At 37.9% G+C, this 15,934-nt stretch overlaps 1 protein-coding gene across 1 annotated transcript in view; it reads left to right on the forward strand.

The window, feature by feature from the left end:
- Positions 1-12,675, forward strand: part of LOC131072293 (uncharacterized) — a 75,277-nt gene extending 62,602 nt beyond the window's left edge. Inside the window, exon 3 of the mRNA XM_058008433.2 lies at positions 12,403-12,675. Coding sequence (XP_057864416.2) covers positions 12,403-12,675 — 273 coding nt within the window. The remainder of the gene's footprint in view (positions 1-12,402) is intronic.
- Positions 12,676-15,934: the final 3,259 nt, after the last annotated feature.

Raw genomic sequence — 15,934 nt, forward strand, 5'->3', positions numbered from 1 at the left:
TGATCTCATCATCAAGTGATTTCTTATGTATATAAATTGTTAAAATGATATAATAAAAAACTTACCAATGGATGATAATCATGTCCACCTTCAATGTGACCATGCAGCCTACAATGTTTCTTAGTTGTTTTGATTAGAAGTCTTCTAGTCTTTAACCCCTTACAAATTTACAGGGACAATAAGATTTTCCATCACCTTTTCTTTTCAAGTTAGACCACAATCTAGCAATTGTCTCCTTATTTTGTTGTTCGCTGATATTGTTTGACATGGTGTTTCTTCACAGGCAAAAAAATCAGGCTATAGAACTAGTTATATAGAAGTTGAAATGTTAGTTATGAAATCATGTTTCAGTATAATATACCAAATTAAATTACTTGAACATAGAAATTATGCAAATTGAACCAAAACCATTTAACTCTTCTTTTTCATCTCAAAACATATCTAATGGATTTGTGGTGATTTAGAGCAGGTGATATGCCCATTGAGAGTCATAGACCCAAGTTAGTCATAGACCCAAGTTATAGAGTCATAGACCCAAGTTAGTCTAAAAGGAAAGTAACTATCCATTCCCATGCTCATACATACTTACATGACTAATGTTGCCCTTGTGTATCCTAAACATTGGAGAGACCTTATTTGACTTGCCTAATCAGTGTTCTTATTGTCCTAATATGAAATACTGAGTTCTACCCTTGGCTCTGCATCAAACTTCTCACATCATGTTTCTTCACCAAAACACACTATTCCCAATCTTCCTCAATATCCTCAATGGAGGGGCATGTATAATGGTTTCAACATACAAAGTCAATGATCATACACTCCATTCTTCTAGACACCCATGGATACATTACTTGGCTTATAGGCTTGGGAAAACTAATATGAATTGAGCTAACACCATGAGGATAGGGTTAGGTTTCATGGCAACTGATCATAATTTGTGAAGATAGGGTTCACACCTAAGTGTTGGCTCTCAACAATGCCACACTTCCAAAATTGTGAGTCTCAAGACATCTCCTATTGGGTCAACACTCATTGATGGCCACAAGGCCAAATCAATGTATCTACCTTGAAACTCCTTACTCTAGGCTTGGAGGACCCTACAACAGGTCTATTAATTTTACCATTATAATTATTTTTTAATGGATGAGGATTTATATTATCATTTCTAAAATAGTGTTATGCATATTCACAAAAAGAAAGGTAAGTGGAAAGAGTGACATCCTGTTGTGATGTATTCACACATTGCCCCATTGCAAATGGGGACCCCCACTTTTTTCTCTTTCTAGGTTAGTTGTCTTAGCTTAGTTGGTTGTTGTCGAGTCTTTGCTGTTAACATTTTGTTCATAGTTGCTCAGGAGCTGCCCAAGTCTTTCTCTTTGAAATGAAGTGAGGTTTAACATTCCCTTTGCCCAGCCAAGGCATAATCCCTTCCACTTTTGTCAATCCTGTCAGTGGTTGCCCAAACCCAATCACTCCCATTTCCATTTCCTCCCATTTCCACCTCCCCTAACACTCTTCACTTTCATTTACCATACCTTTTAACTCACCTACCTTCCTATCCTCTATCCTTTATCCACCTTTCATACCCCATGCCTTAACCTCCTTCACATCTTAACTTAAACCTACCCTTCCATCTTACACCCTCACCTCCCTCCACTAACTTCCTTTCCACCTTACCCCTACCCCTATTCTATCCTAGCATCTCCCTTCCCCTCATACCTTATATCTTACACTCCCCTCCACAATACCTACCCCTTTATTCCCCTAAAATAACCTATTCTAACCCACATCCCATAAGTCTTACTTCCTTTATTTCCCTAAGCTTACCTCTACCACACACCTATTAACCTACCCTTTCCATCTTATCACCTACCCCCATCCTAGCCTACCCATATCCTATCCCTATCCTAACCTAACACCCTACCCCCTTACCCTTTTTCCTTGCCCCTTATAAATCCTATTATAACCTACATTCCCTTTACCCTTTCATTACCCCCTTATACCTCCCACTCCACTTTATTCCCCAACATATCCTAACTCCAACCCCTTCTACCTCCCACATCCTAAACCTCTTTCTCCCCCACGTATATCCTTCTTCCATCATTTATATCCCTTATGTCCCCCTTTCCCCACACATCCCATTCCATCCTCTTTCTCTACGTAGTAGCTACCCTTAACATTTCCTACCACTCCCCCCTCATATTTCTCTCCATCGTATCATATCATCCTTTTGGGCAAGAACACCTAGCACAAGATGGCCACCATGAAGCCAATTTAGTAATAGGTCAAGGTTTTTGAGTATGGTTATTAATAAGGTCTTAGAAGACCATATTTCATGTAATAAATGTCATTAAGACCATTAGATGGTGTATTGAGTCCTAGTGGGGGTCATGATGATGAATATTGTCAAAATTGTCACTATGTTGCAAATATGTCTCAATGGGTAAAATGTGATGTTTAATGATATGTAAAGGTCTTATAGACCTATTTTAACCTATTTCTATCATTTTTGAGTCATAGTGGTCTTGGGTTGAGTCTAGGAACAATTTTTGACAAAGTTGCTAATATTTTCAACATTGTTAAAGCAACATTTTGTGCATTTTATGAGCAATTAGGTGTTAGTTTTTTGAGACAAGTTTAAAAGGTGGTTCTAACCATTGAGGGAGGATTTTGAGTTGTTTAATAAGGTAATATCCATGACCAAGGGTCAGTTGAGCATTGTAACTAAGCACAATTAATAAATATCTCAGTTTTACCCTGCAATTTCTGAGTTCTTTAACGTTGCAAACTGCTACATTGGAGTTTGGTGTTTCTTAGAATTTTATTTTTCTTGAAAAATATCTTGAATGTGTTATAGGGGTCAATCATCTTCAATATACCTTTGGTTTCATCTTGTTTCATTCTGTATTGCAAAAGTTATAGCCAAATTAGTGAAAAATTGTCAAAAACCTAGTCTAGGGTAACCCGAGGCAAACTAAAATGCATTAGGGGTCATTTACATGTTGATAAATCCATTTAAAGGCATGGGATGACCCATAAAATCATTTATTTTGTTTTCTTAATCATTGCAAGGTCTCATGAGCATTTTGGCACGTGCAAATATGTGGAAGGTGTTGATTTTTGTGTCTTAATCTTAGAACACAGTACATGCATGGAGTTTGGATGGTGTAATTGACTCAAGGGTCCTTTAATGGTCTTATTAAGGGATTGGGGAATTTTTGAGGGAGTTATAATCATAATCCAAGTGTTTGGTGACCAAAAAATCCCATCAATCCGTGAGGGTGTATGACTGTCGTAAACCTTGCATTGACTGTCACAATTTGACAATGAGTTGAGTTAGTCCATTAGCGAGATTGGGAAGGAGTTTGGTATTGAGTTTGGTGTTGGTGGAAGCTTTAAGGAAGTACACTATCATTATAATCAATGTTAGAGAGTGTTGTGAAGAATAATGGCCATGAAAGGAGTGATTGTCCTAAGTGCTTGAGACTGTCACAAAAAGTGAGTGTTGCAGCAGTGAAACTTCCTTTGACCTTTGGGTGGTTGCGAGGTTAAAGACCCATGGTGGTATATGTTGTGTTGGGAGTATTTAAAACTGAGTCAAGTTAATAGGCCCATTTCAAAATTTTGCCCTGCATTTCCAAATGATTAAAATAAGTCAGTTTGAATGGCCTAGTTAGCAAGGGGGTAAAATGGAGCCGGTTGATTTTCAGAGGGTAAGGCTCGGGATTCATGTCCCACACCTTTCATTTGGCCTATGCAGTGATGTGCAACTTTCAGAATTCAGTTTGGATAAGTTTACTAGGTACCCATTTCGAGGGGTGAGCTGAAAGTGCATTCTAGGCACAAGTGCAAATTTTATTAAGTAGCCTACTTTGGGTGTTTATATCTTTTTCCATGTTTATTATCATGAATAATTTCAAAATGGATTGAATTTTATGCATAAATGTGAGTCAACATACAAAATTTCAAGTCCTTATGAATCCGTTTGCTCAGTTTTCAAAGCTCAATCCATTTGTAGTTTGTGATGTTTGCACAAGTGTAAAAATGTCCTGGTGAGCGTCATGTCAGAATGTTTGTTCCGGGCTAATGTTGGTATAAATGGTGAGCTACGTTTCAAATTTCAAGGCTCTACCAATCCGTTTGATCGGTTTTCAAAAGAGCTCATTTTGCCATCAAATTCAGTTATCCGCACTCCAGTGTTATATCAGTTAATGTAGCCATTTTGGTAAGCGCGCCATTTGCATCCTGTCAGTCTGGTGATCGAATTGAGAATTCAAAGATTTAATATGTACTTTAAGGTACCTATTTTTCAAATTTGAGGACCCACAGAGGTCGTTTGATATTTTTGAGAAAGGCATCATGTGTTGCCAGAACATTGACTTCATCAGGTCCGCAGTGTCGACAAAGCCAGTTGGCCATTTTCGGAAATTAATATCTCTTCGCTCGGGACTCTTCTTGAGAAACCGTTTGGTGGATGTCATCTTTGTATATCAAAGTACATGCCTGTTAGATGGCGAGCTCCAGAAAGGTGTTTTGACAGGTTTGAAAATTACGTCTTCGCGATTAAATGCGAAAATTGTGGCGTAATTGCCTGAAGGATGTAAAATGCAATTTTATGATCCGAAAATGGTGCCGATCGATTCCAGAGGTGTGTTTGAGGTTCCTGAAGCATTCCGAAGGTCAGTTGCGTGAAATCGTAATTTTTTTTAGTTAGACCCACTTTGGGGCCCGACCTGGATCATGCCTGTGCTTTATTATTTTATTGGCGACTTGGCCCTTTAAGCAATTCCACAATGATATTGACATCCATAGTTGGAGTAGATTACTTGCAAGTTTTCCAGGAGAGAGTAATGAAAGAATGAGAATACACTTGAGGCTAGAGCTATTAAATAAATTTGATGAGGAACACCAGGTTGGAGCATAGCACCAGCGATGCATTTGGAACTTTCTTTTTACCATTTGCGGATAAAATCAGAGCAACAAATGTAGTGAAGGCAATTAAAAGTCAATGCAAATGTGTTAGCAACTGCAAACCATCATTCCTTGTGCGGCAAACAAACTGGAAAGAAGAACATTGCATTGAAGAAGTTATGTTCAAATGCCAATGCAAAGCAAAAGCAAATAGAAGCTAGACGTGGTATGCAAAAGGGGGCAGCATATTAAATGACAAAAAAAAACACCAGCACTCTCCCTCCCATGTGTGAGCAGCAATTAAAATTTTCAAGCAAATGCACAGAGGCAGCATTGAGAACCAAATATTGGCAAAGCATATGGAGTGGCAGCGTAGCAATAAAGGGGGTCATTTAAAATTTTCAAACAAATGCAATGTGCAGCAGTAGCATGGATTCAGCACATTGAATTTTATAAAATGCAAAAGGTGTATAACCAATTTCCACAGCACCCCTCACATGAAACCTTTGAAAAGAGGCATTGAAAGCACAAGATAATGGAGAATTAACAGCAATTAGAGCATTTAGCAAACAATAGCAATATTTTTTTTCCTTCACAGAGCTGGGATGTTTCCATGTGAGTCTTCTGTTAGCATCTACAACAGATCAAAACCTCAAGAAATTCCTCACGTGGCTGTCTAAACCAGCAAGCAAATCAAAATTGGCAACCATGGCAATTTTCCCTCTTTGCTGTAGCTAATCACATGGTTGTATGGAAGTCAATAAACTTCAAATTGGCAGCAATTGAAACCATTCAAGCAACATTCTCCCTTCACGTGATCTCGAAAGGGAACAAAGGACATGGTGAGTGAAGAGGAAAACAAAATAAATTCCAAGCAAATCAATCAAGCGCCATGAAAGTCTCAAGCAAATCTCCAAAAACGCAGCTCCAGGCATAAACCTTAATCCCAAATTGGCTGGGAAATGGTCTATTTTAATATTTATATGCAATGCTCCACAGTAATATAATGTCAAAGCCTTAAAGGCTTTTGACAGATGGTGCCTATGGGCGCCCAAGGTGGGCCCACACGCGAGCATGCATCCCGAGGCGATGGAGGAGATGACTGAGTGACGATCGGGTGGACCCCATGTAGGCACGCTTCTCGAGGCAGACAGGCAAAATTTTGCAGAGGAAGGTCGGCTTAACGAGTGAGCAAGTTCGAGATGGATCAACGGTGCGCGCTATTTCGCGAAAGGAAGATGCATGTGAGTTACACCCTGCGAAATAGCGAAAGTGAACGCGAGTCATCCACGTGTCGTGATAGATGGTCATGTCAGTTCTGAAGATGACATGGCGATGAAGTGGTGTACAAGCAAGCAGCCCAGTGGCGGTGATGTGGTCGACAGGTGGCAAAAGATGAGGTGTCATCCCAGTGGCGTCTGGTCAACCCCATCGACCAATCAGAGGCCGCCACGTGGCAAGGCGTCAGAGCACAAATGGAGGCAAAAAATCAAAATTAAAATGAATAAATGATATAGTTCTGACTATATTAAAATTCGAAATATTTAAATGACTGAGCACAAATGGGAATTAATTTGCCCAGGGTCTAAAGTTTGGCCAAAATATAAAGTATTATATATCGTCGGAAAGCTCTCGGAGTGAGGAATCTGATTATGAGGTTAATTTTGACAAATGTGGGATATTTTGGAGGCAGTTTCCATGGGAACACAATTTAGTTAGAGGGGAGACACTTGACAATTTTCAGTTGTAGATTTGATTCTCTTCCGTCTCCTTCTTATTCCGAATTCTTCTCAGTTGTAAGGGTTCCAAAAATTTGGAAAAATGCTCCAGATTTGATGGCTTCCATTTTCTGAAGATCTTGCCCAAGTTTGTAAATGCTTATGTTTGGTTTCAGGGTATAGAGATTGCAGTGCAGTGTTGTAAATATGGTTTTAATTACATGTCTTACTGGTGTCAGGCATGAGTAATTTCCCACAAGATTGTCTCTGTGATATGTTTTTTCATTATTATGAATTCAATCCTCAAGGAGGATGAAATTTGTCATCTCAAGGAGATTGTATGATTGTTTGTAGGCATTCTTCAATGAAGAGTTTAAATTCTATAGTCAGTCATAAATAATGAAATATGTATCCAGATCTGATGAATTTGTGAATGAATCAAATAGTGCATTAATATAAGGTATTGATGCATGAATATCTTGTTTAAGGAAAACAAACTTGCATCTATGATTCATATTTGTAGTTCTGTGAGTGACTCTACTACCCAATGAACAAGGCACTAGTCTTTGACAGATTTGGGAATGGTCTCAAATATACATTTTAAAAGATAAATCTATTTCCCTTTATGTTTAGGGGTTAATGTTCTATCCTTCCAAAGCTCTATTTCACCTATTATTTGTATAAGATCCAGCCCATCTGTACATCTTACCTAATTTGGTGAGCTTGTGGAATGGTTTGTCTGCTATTGTATTCAATGCATCAAAAGGGTGTCCCCCCTAGGTCTAGCAGAACCTGAAGTGCAGGAGGATCATTAGGATCCTATGTTATGTTGTCCAAGCCCTGAGGTGTTTCATTGATTGAGATTGGCTATCTCATAGATAGATTTATAGGTGTCTTGGGTTATCACTTTTGGTGAACAACATGTTGAGTGGTCCTTGTAAGAGTGTCCGAAAGTACATTGGTTTTTGGATATCTAATACATTTTGTGAGTTGAGTACTAGGGGGGATTAGAAGATCCAGTTGAAGGAGGATTTGTGTGAATAAGGGTTGAGGGTGTTGGTGGTGATTGAATGTTGGAGAGTTGGATTGTGACTTAGACATGTTTATTTGTCCTATTTGAGTGTGATTTAATGGTTGGGTGAGGGTTGGTTAGTATGGGTGTTTTTTGGGGTATTGAATCCTTTTGAGTAACTTGTGGCCTTTTGAGAGGTCTTGTGAGTCAGTGAAGGGTTGACAACTAATTGAATAGGTGAATTGGGAGAAATATCTCCCTAGTTGGTTGAGTTCTTTGGATTATCTGCATCACCATGCCTTTTCGCTATCAATCCATTCAAACTTCCACCCAAAGATTCAATCTTGTCAAAGTTCAAAATAAATTTCCTTGTTGTCCTTAGTATCTTACATCAACTTTCATATCACTATGTAGTCTTTTGCTTAGAACTATCATATTTCATGGTAGGATACCATCTCAGTCCCTTGAGTTAAGTTAGCTTACCTTTAGAATTTATCATTTCCGAGGAAGCCATACCTCCCAAGGTAACAATGATACAAGATAACAAAGTGTTCATGTGGCCAATTTGTTCAAGAAGAAAATGTCACTAATCAAGTTGAAATGTCGATTTCTCAAGCTGCCTAAGCCAAAAGGTTAAAATAAATTGCAAAAGATAGAAAAAGGCTATGAGAAAATGAATCATCAGTATTACCTAAACCCACATTATCAACAAAATCTAGAAATAACCTTGTATGTAAATAATTTGTCATGCCAAAATTGCCAATTCTAACATGAAAATGAGACCAAGGAAAGCTCTAGAACAACTACTACTATTCATTCACATGTTCATTATTAACCTCAATCACCATGAAAGATGCACAAATTGATTATAACAAAGAAGATGTTTCATAAATGTAAATGTTAATTCAGGACTAAGGAAAATGAAAGAAATAGAAGAATACCAAGCAATCAAAAAAGACTACCAATACCGTTGCAAACTATGAACTTCATTTCCATTGATTCTTCAAAATATACCACCAAAGAACAAGTATTAAATCTACAAGCTCTTTCTAAATGTCTTTTGAAAGAAAACAAACTAAGTAGTGTTATTAAACTTGGACCTTAAATGATCAATTCTTAGACCCTCAAAATGAATTTTGAAATTACATTTATAGGGAAACTTTTTCCTGAAAATTAGAGACTAAAATCCACCCAAAACCTAATCAAACTAAGAGGTACAATCAACACACAAGATACTAGCCTATAACTGAATTAAGAACTATAAGTTGACTCATGAAAATGAAATATAAGTCAGAAGGAACTTAGAATATGGAGTCAAAGAAGCATGGAGAACAAGAAAAAGAGGATCTATCTAGGCCCCCACCCCCAAGATGACTCCTCCAAAATTTTAAACTTAGGTGCACAAGCAACAAGATGAAGAACAAAGGCCAAAGTAGGTTGTAACTACCATGAACCTATCTATCCAAAGTGATGAGAATCTAGATGTTCCTAAGTGGCTACAATTCAACTTTGAAAGGATAAAGAAGAGAGTATTGAAGAAAGTAAGTTTGCAAAAGATGATCGTCAAGGTTGAGGCCGCAAGGAAGCCAAAGAAGGCAATTACTTTGTATGCCACCTAAAACTATGCAAAAGTGGAGATAGTTGCCAATACCCTAAACTAGAGAAGATTTAGTAAAAACTACCAATACCCTAAACTAGGGTAACCCGAGACAGTAAGAAAATGGTTTGGGGGTCATGTATACTAGCTTTATGCTGTATGTTAATTACAAATCATGACCCCGACACCAAGATTTATAAGAGATTGGAAATTCTTAAAGGCCAAACATACCCATTGACCTAGAGAAAATATGAATCCATCCTCCTAGCTATTGCCCACCTAGAAATTGCAACCGCCCTCAACAATTAATCACTAATGTTGTAGTGTGTTATTTTACTCTAATGATATCTTCCATGATGAAAATGTGGTTAATACTTTTTGGCATGCGATGCGCTATTAATCTACCTCCCGATCTAAGCATTTAAATGGTCATTTCTTTAGTTTGTGGATAAGGATTGGACTCCTATGTTGTACCACCCCATCTAGGTTGGAGCTTTTCAGTCCACCCCTTCTAGGTTGGGATTGTGCTAAACCGAACACAATTGTATCTCCCTAGGGCTGCAATTCTTTAACAAAGATTGATGAAGTGTAATGGGGACAATAGAAGGAAAGCTACTACCCCACAAATAATTCCAAAGAGTCGTTATCCATTCTAATAGTCTTTGCAATGATCCTTGCTACAAGCTAGGTGGAAGGATCAAAAGATTTCCACACATCTTGTTGTGGCAAGATTCTTCACTAGTCGATTCTCATTTATCTTCCTTGAAGAGCGATAAAGGGGAAATCCCAAAGCTAGGACTGAGAAGAATTTGTAGCTACTTGCATAGGCTTTGGTGAAATGCAAGGTTTCAACAACAATCCTAGAACAATGAAATTTTGAAGAAGGGCTTCCTTCGCGTTAGCTTCTGGGTTGGGTGTGTTAGGCTGGCTGGCAAGAGAAAGAAAGTCTTGCCTGAACAACACTGAATGAAGGTTGTGAATCACTTGAATAATATTCATTCCTATTGCTTTCTTGTGCATTGGTTTGATCTCCATTGATTCAGCAGCCAGAGGTAGACACCACCCTATATATTAGCTCGTACAATAATGATTAATCAACACGTATATGGGAGGAAGGGATTTCTCTGAAAAACTTGAACGATCACTCCTCAATCACAGATCTATGGTTTTATGAGGAGTGGATTCCTATAGGTATTACACATTCAGGGAACCACACCTTTGACCAGGAGCCATCCATCCTGAGATTGGATAATCAATATGAATACAAGATTGACCAATTTGCATCTAAAACTTGGGCAATTAACCACCACATGTCTCATTTCCTAACATCTTTTGCATAAAAAAAGAAGCTCTCATACTCCAAGAGTTGCTTCCACAATCGGTCAATATTCCACAAGAATGCAGGCATAGCTAGCATGTATAAAAGCAAAAGTTGTAGAATCTCTTGAAAGGAATCTCTTGAATGGTGTAATTTTTTGCATGATAAAATTAAGGTGAAGAATCTACCTCCTACGTAGGATTGCAATGCACAAATTCCTTCAACGCGGGTTTGATCTTGTTGGGAGTTGAAGTCGACACGAATGCCTATGCAAGATTGCAATGCACAAATGACTTGCCCTCTTTTTTTATTTTAAGTAATGCTCGTTGTCATCAGAATTCCGATGAACATGGGAACTTTTTTGAAAAAAAAACAAATTTCATTACTAATGCTTTCTCCGTCGAAACCAAATTTCAAAATATCATCAGAGTTGCTTCCACAATCGGTCAATATCCCACAAGAATGCAGACATAGCTAGCATGTATAAAAGCAAAAGTTGTAAAATCTCTTGAAAGGAATCTCTTGAATGGTATAATTTTTTGCATGATAAAATTAAGGTGAAGAATCTACCTCCTGTGTAGGATTGCAATGCACAAATTACTTCAATGCGGGTTTGATCTTGTTGGGAGTTGAAGTCGACGTGGACACCTACCCAGGATTGCAATACAAAAATGACTTGTCCCCCTTTTTTATTTTAAGTAATGCCCGTTGTCGTCAGAATTCTGACGAACGCGGGCACTTTTTTGAAAAAAAAACAAATTTCATTACTAATGCCTTCTTCGTCGAAACCAAATGTCAAAATATCATCAGAATTCTGACGAATTCGGGCATTTTTTCAAAAAAAATAAAAATTTGGTCACAATATACCTTCTCCGTCGGAAACCTCCGTCGAAAATCTAGATCAAATGTATTAGTGACACGATCCTCCAAAAAATCCACGAAATGAAAAGGGATTTTCCGCCTCTACAAATGAAACCCGAATCCGAAAGTACAGTTCTGCACCTGCAACCTACACACAAAAAAGAGAGGAAAATGGGTTGGGATTGGGGGTTTGCCTTTAGGTCAAACCCCAGTTTTGGAATCAACCATGTAATGAAAGAAAATACTTGCAAGTAGATGCAAATGAAAGAAAAAATTGTAAATCACCTCAAGGGAGGTTGTAGTAGAAATGTTGATATAAATGCTTGTGTAGAATTGAATGTTGGAATCAATCTCCTCTTCAATGGTTGAATCCTTGACTTGAATGCAACACCTAGCCTTGAAGGGAGACTTGAGAATGCTCAATGCTGGAAAAGAATGCTTGAATGCTTGATCGCCTGTGCAACTTGAATCTCTCCAACTTCGATCTATCCAACTTATCAGATTTTCACTTATACAAATGAGAGGATGAACGCCCCTTAAATACATGTTTGAAGGATTTGAATTTCATCACGGGCCGACATCGGGGAGGTTTCCCGCCCGAGGCACAATGCACAAGGCATGCTCTAGGAAGGGTCCTGCCCCAAAATAGGGCAAGGATAGGGGCACGCCCCTATCCTGGGAGGACAAGGGTGCCATGTCCCAATCCAAGGGGGGACAGTGGCACCATGCCCTTATCCTACCCCTTTCTCTAGGGCAGAATGCAAACGGGGTGATGCAGAGGCCAAGGAAGAAGCTGTTTTCACAAGTCGACCACTCTCCGGTCTCCGATCAAGCTAGAGGATTTGTGTTTGCATGTGTGAGAACCCTAATGCAGTCATAAATTACAAGGGTTGCAATTTTATGACACTTCAGGTATAATGCTTGGTGGGCTAGACAAAGGCCTGCTCCATTGATTGATTTGACCATGCCCATCTCGCCATAATAGATTCGACATCAGAGACTGCGAGAAGGAGGGGATGGTGGAGGAGGAGATGGTGGGAGGAGAGTAGTTGAGGGAGGAAGGAGAGTAGTTGCAACCATTGTTTCTGCAGGAGGAGAGGAGGAGGAGGAGGAGGGTGAGGATGAGGGAGAAGATGTAGACATTGATGGTGACACCAAGTTGGGTAGCGGAGAGGATGATGATGATTTGTCCTCAAGATCATCCAGCAGTAGGGATGATGATGATGATAGCTCACAGGACATTGACATGCTAGATTGAGGATTCTCTTGTCGTGGCAGTAGGTGGTGAGGGAGGACAAGGACAAGAGGGGGTGATGACGAGGATCTGACAATCCTTAGGGCATTGATTTTCAATTTAGAGGCTACCCTAGCCAAAGAGAGGTAGTAGAGGCAGGATGATCGGGCTACAATTCGGTAGGAGGAGAAGACTTTGATACAGGAGAGAGATCATCTCTAGAGAGAGAGAGATGATATTGTGCAGAGGGATAGATTGATTCAGGATTCCCAAGAACAATACCTTGATCCAATTACTGGGTCACGAGATGACCAACTCATTCATTTGGCTCTGGAGTGCACATATTGGCGTCATGAGTACGAGCAAGCTATACCTAAAGGACAACAATGTTTGAGTTATAGGACGCGTTTTGGGTAGGAGGTCTAGCAGATCCACTAGTTAAGAGACTAGCAGTGCGGGTGTCATGGGTCCACCTCGAGCACCATCAAGACATCCTAGGGAAGGATCCAACAGACAAGATCCACTTGTTGATACAGGCAGTGTCAGTTGAGATACTGATTGATGATGTTACTTGAGCCATTGGGCAGTTTATATGATTGTATTCTGCTACATTACCATTTTTGAGAGATATATATATGATATGTAGTTTTGGTGGCGGTTTTATATGTTTGAGTTGTATCTATGATGCATGATTCTATATTCTTTTATGATGCTTTCTATATGTTTGTGTGATACCTTCTATATGCATTCTATGTCTATTTTACTTATGCTTTATATTGATGCAATGATGATGTAATGATGTATGATAATGTGATGTATGCAACTAAATGAAGTAATTGAATACTGTCCCATGTTAAATAAATGTAAATGAATGAATGTAATGGATTAATGACATGGTAATACAATAATGAAATGCAATTTAAAATGAATGCCACTACATGATAATGTAACAAATGGGACTAATATGAACTTCATGATAATGTAACTAAAATGATAATGTAACTATATGATAGTGCAATGATTTGAAATGAACTACAAGAATGAATGCAACTATGTGATAATGCAAACTTTTTGTAAAAATATGTCAGAATATTGTTTAACCCTTGATTCAACTAATGAATAATAAATGTTAGTATGAATGAAATATTTGAGAGAGATGATGAAATAATATGTTAGATGAGAGAAAGACTTGTGAGATAGAATCAAAATGATGAGACTTGAAAATGACTTGAAAAAGTTTGATGATACACGAACTTTTGTACCTTTATTCATAGCACAATATAAATTCATCACTGGGCCTTATTTTTTAACAATGAAGCTTTGCACACTAGGGTATTAGGAACCAAGATGTAAAGATATCTCATTGCAGAAACAAAAACGTAGCAAACAAGGAGTGAACCCTCCATTCCGGGAATGATGCTAGGAGTTGAGGTATGTGCGGCATTCAGAAAGTGAACACACTTATCACAGACACCCACAAAACCTATCCCAGAACTTCATTAGTTCACACCACAAATAGAAAAGAAAGAAAAGGATCATGCCCATCACAACTCCTCTAGTCACTTTTGGACATCCTTGAGTAGCATAGCAACATGACCTATCACCAATTGATAAAAGATAAAGACTAACTAGGACAAAATTTAGAAGCCATACTGCTCTGTGCCTTTGCTTTGATTGTTTGAAGTGATGGTTTATAATGTCCGATCTCAGAAAGTGTGGACCCCGTTTAAGGCTGACCTATTTGATTTCGAGTGTATTCTCTTCTGTTTAAGACATGGTAATGATCACTTGATATAGATATTTGATACGACTGATAAGACAACTTGGTCAGTTTGATTGCAGATGTTTGATAAGATAGTTATATCCTTTAATGACTTCATCAAAGTGTTTGCTGGATATTTGCTAGGGTGTTTGATTCTTGCATTTGATTGCAAATTTTTGTTTTTTAATTTTTTAGTTCTTTTCAAATAGCTTTTTTGATGTTTTTTGGTTGATTTTTCAAGATCGAATATTTTTGGTTGATTTTTTCGATATTTTTGAGGATCATATATGAATGTTTTTGGTATTTATTTGAGGACCTTTTACACTTTTTAGGGATTTTTTAGGATTTTAACTATTTTTTAGGATTTTTTCAGCTATGCCCCCAATATGCAGACTTGTTATGATATGATGATCTACAGAATGCACGTGGGGACGAATGAAATTTTGAAATGCATTTATGCTAGATGCAAGATGCAAGATGCAAGAAGAGGATGCATTTCCTATTTGAACAAGGATGATTGTAAGGCTTATCATTTTGTATTGAACTAATTGAAATAAAGGTACAAAACTTTTTCAGAGATAGGAGTTCAATCCATTCTCAAAAAGACCTAGGACCATCCCACTTAACACACTATGTAATTAAGATTTATAAATGGAGATGCAGAAAACTTCCCCACCAATTCTTGAAACTTTGATCTTCTTTTTCCCAGGTGTGTGCGATTGAATTTATTTCTACTCTTGTAATCATTAGAGACCCTGAGAATCTTATATGACTAGCTACATGAGTTATTCTTACTTGAAAAGCATCCTGGATAGAGCTTCGCTACCAGTCGGACAACTATAGCCCCGATGAGGTTATACACTGTAAGTTTTTGAATATTGTTCCACTGACAACAAATGTCCATAGTCCTAATAGATTTGCTTGCATGTTCCCATAGCCAAGATTTATTGCAATTTTATGAATGATATTTTAGTTATATATCTTTTCTTCTTTTTCTTTGAAATGGAATTTGGCATAGCTCTTTTTCATTTCTTTTTATATTCTTTCCTTGGCTTGTAAGTAATGAAAATTACATGGGTATGACAGTTACAATGGCACTGAAGTAGAATTTTGGATTTTTCACTAGCCACATGATCAACTAGGTATCTATAATGAGTTAGAGAAAATGATTAATGTGTGAGATATAACAATTGACAGACTTTGGGTAACAAAGCCCAATAGTGAAACTTCTACCCAACCAAAGATAAAGCTCAATCCCAAGGTGATGTTGAAGATGAATGACCTAAAAATTTCAAGAACTTCATGTATAAGTATCTAAGAAATTAGACAATCTTCGCTTCTTTAAATGCAGACAGGTGAATAACTAAAACAATCTCCTTGCTTTATTGGTGCAGTTATATGCGAATGCAGAAACTATATGCTATGAAGATTGTGAATGTGATGCATTTAGAAAAGAAACTATATGCAATGCAATGCTGACATAAAATGATATACAGATGCAGAAAGTAAAGTCTAAACTAA

This window comes from Cryptomeria japonica, chromosome 10 (assembly GCF_030272615.1).
Source record: "Cryptomeria japonica chromosome 10, Sugi_1.0, whole genome shotgun sequence".
In the NCBI taxonomy this organism is placed as follows: Eukaryota; Viridiplantae; Streptophyta; class Pinopsida; order Cupressales; family Cupressaceae; genus Cryptomeria; species Cryptomeria japonica.